The following is a 2,500-nucleotide window of genomic DNA, read 5'->3' on the forward strand; positions in this document are numbered from 1 at the left end:
CCCCTTTTTTTGTAGTTCATATATGAAATGTTTATTTTAATGTTGTTACTGTTCTTGAAATATTGTATTTTCATTGTTGCTTACTTCTCTTGTAGTTTAATCATTTCCTTTGCTCACTGGGCTATTTCCCTGTTGAAGCCCTTGGACTTAAAGTATCCTGCTTTTCTAACCGAGGTTGTAGCTTAGCAATTAATAATAATAATAATAATAATAATAATAATAATAATAATAATAATAATAATAATAATAATAATAATAATAATAATAGTAAGCGTGGTGCCAGTGTCTGCTGAGGATACATATTTTGTTACTTGTTACAGCAATGTCCGGTATTTAAGACCGAACTTTTGTAGCCTCACTCTCCTTTTTAACATACGTACGTTTCTGTATATTTCCTTTCTTATATAAACTTATACAATATATTTTGAATCCAATTAGTACATATCAAGTGAATTATCATTACATAGATTTTTAATTCGCAACAAGATGAGCCCTGTTCTCTCAAGAGATTGAGTTGACAGACAGCTGCTACCAACCCATTTACAGAAACCATAAAGGAAGTTGTAGAGTAAGTACTTGTACCATACCTGACGCTCATTTGGGAAGGTACTGAGCAGTTGCATAGATTTCAAAAGAACAATAAAAAATTATTGCACTGTGCGAACTTTAAAACCATAGTAAGAAAAATGTACCTTTATATAAATAATGATATGGTCAAGCCACACTGTACATTACTCTTTTACATAATACTTATCTTTTTTAACTATGCCAGTATGGTTAGCTAGCTAGCTGTCATTTTTATTTTTCCCCACCTTTTCTCTCCGCAAAAAAAAAAAAAAACAATTTATTGCATCAGTTGGATATGTTGGTAGCGTCCTTACTCTGTCTTGAGAAACCAAAGTTTAATCCTGAAATTATATTAGAATTTTGTTTCCATTATACACGTATTTCCATGTTTATTTTTACTGTTGTTGCAGTCAGTCCTGTTTTTCTAATAACGTGTCCTCCTTCTACAGGCCACGAACAGCAAGGATCGGGGAACCCAGCCTCCACTTCGTCGCTGGACTGCCTCTCTCTCATCGTCGAATCCATCAGTCCTTCCACCACCGGCATCCTCAACTCGGTATCCGACAAAGATCATTTATCGCAGCCTCCTTCACAGAAGACACATATCTAGTAGCTTTTTTTCGCGTAACCTTTGTATCGTTCAGAGATTCTTAATAAACTAAAATGCTTTTTTTCATGATTATTACCTCTATTGTTATTCTTTTGTTTATATTATTTGCAACCAAAATCGGTGATTTCTGAATGTGGACCTCTTGCATCTTGAGCTCGTATGGGACCAGAAGAAAATCTGCTCTTCTTCTTTTTTGAAAGGTCTTCTGACACTTCGATTAAAAACGGCGGCGAGATGTCGTTCGACGAAACATTTTCTTAAATCAGACGAAAATATTCTGTGAAACTTATATCATACAAGTTAATTGCTTGCTGTGTGAGAAGAACCTTGACCATCCAGATAATTCCAGGTTTGGACAGCGACGGCAATCGATACTTATTGAAATGCAATGTGTTTTAGTGACTTCAACCATATCGAGGCCTTTCGAGTGACTTGAAGACTTGCAACTGTAATTCTCTGTAATTGAAAGGTTGTGAATGTGGCTAAAATCTTGAGATGCTAAAAAAACATACACAAAACGAGCAAAGAAGCCTCTGTCTCCAGATTTATGTTCAAGCTGTATTCTTATTCGTTGAATGACTGTGTAAACCAAAAAGTAATGAAATTGGTCTATTCGTGATGGAAGTGTCAAACAAGGTCGCAAAATGCTGTGCGTCGTTCTAGAGGAAAGTTCAAAATGGCGTCTGAATGAAAATTCAAAATGCCGTCTGGATGGCTCCCAGATGAAATTTCAAAATGGCTTTCTGATGGAGTACCAAAATGGTTTCCAGATGAAATTTCAAAATGGCTTCCAGAGGAAATTTCAAAATGACTTCCAGATGAAATTTCAAAATGGCTTCCAGATGAAATTCCAAAATGACTTCCAGTTTTATGAGCCTTTCAAGCAACATTTAGCCGCCAGTGTTTATTTCATGCTGTCGCTTCCTACCCTATGATGACTATATAGAGGCGCTTATGAAATCTGTTAATTGTAAGTGCAAATGCAGTATATATAAAGAATATATGTATATTTTGTATGGATTTCTAGAAAATAAAAAAAGAATGAGGGGAACATTTGTTATCGTGCCCAATTTGGATTATTGCTTCTATTTTAATCTTTGTACTATTTGTCATTAAAATATTCTTTTGATAGCTTGGACAATTATTTGCGAATTTATTTTTAAGTATCAGGGAGACTTGGATTATAGAATTAAATTACCTTTCTAATTAAATAAGTTAATTTGACTATTGCTTAAAAACGTGTTGATATTCAATTCCTTTGTTTTATTAAAAATGATGACCTCTGAAAAGATATCGTTTAAATCATCAAGATGTGAAAATTCC

The 2,500-nt window shown here is 34.0% G+C and overlaps 1 protein-coding gene across 1 annotated transcript in view; it reads left to right on the top strand.

Annotated features, from left to right (window-relative positions):
- The window catches only part of nau (nautilus), a 167,754-nt gene that overhangs the window by 164,313 nt on the left and 941 nt on the right, over positions 1-2,500 (top strand). The window contains 1 exon segment of the mRNA XM_068386802.1: positions 1,017-2,500. This exon segment is cut by the window's right edge and continues 941 nt beyond it. Coding sequence (XP_068242903.1) covers positions 1,017-1,177 — 161 coding nt within the window. The 3' untranslated portion in view covers positions 1,178-2,500.

This window comes from Palaemon carinicauda, chromosome 14 (assembly GCF_036898095.1).
Source record: "Palaemon carinicauda isolate YSFRI2023 chromosome 14, ASM3689809v2, whole genome shotgun sequence".
NCBI classification, from domain to species: Eukaryota; Metazoa; Arthropoda; class Malacostraca; order Decapoda; family Palaemonidae; genus Palaemon; species Palaemon carinicauda.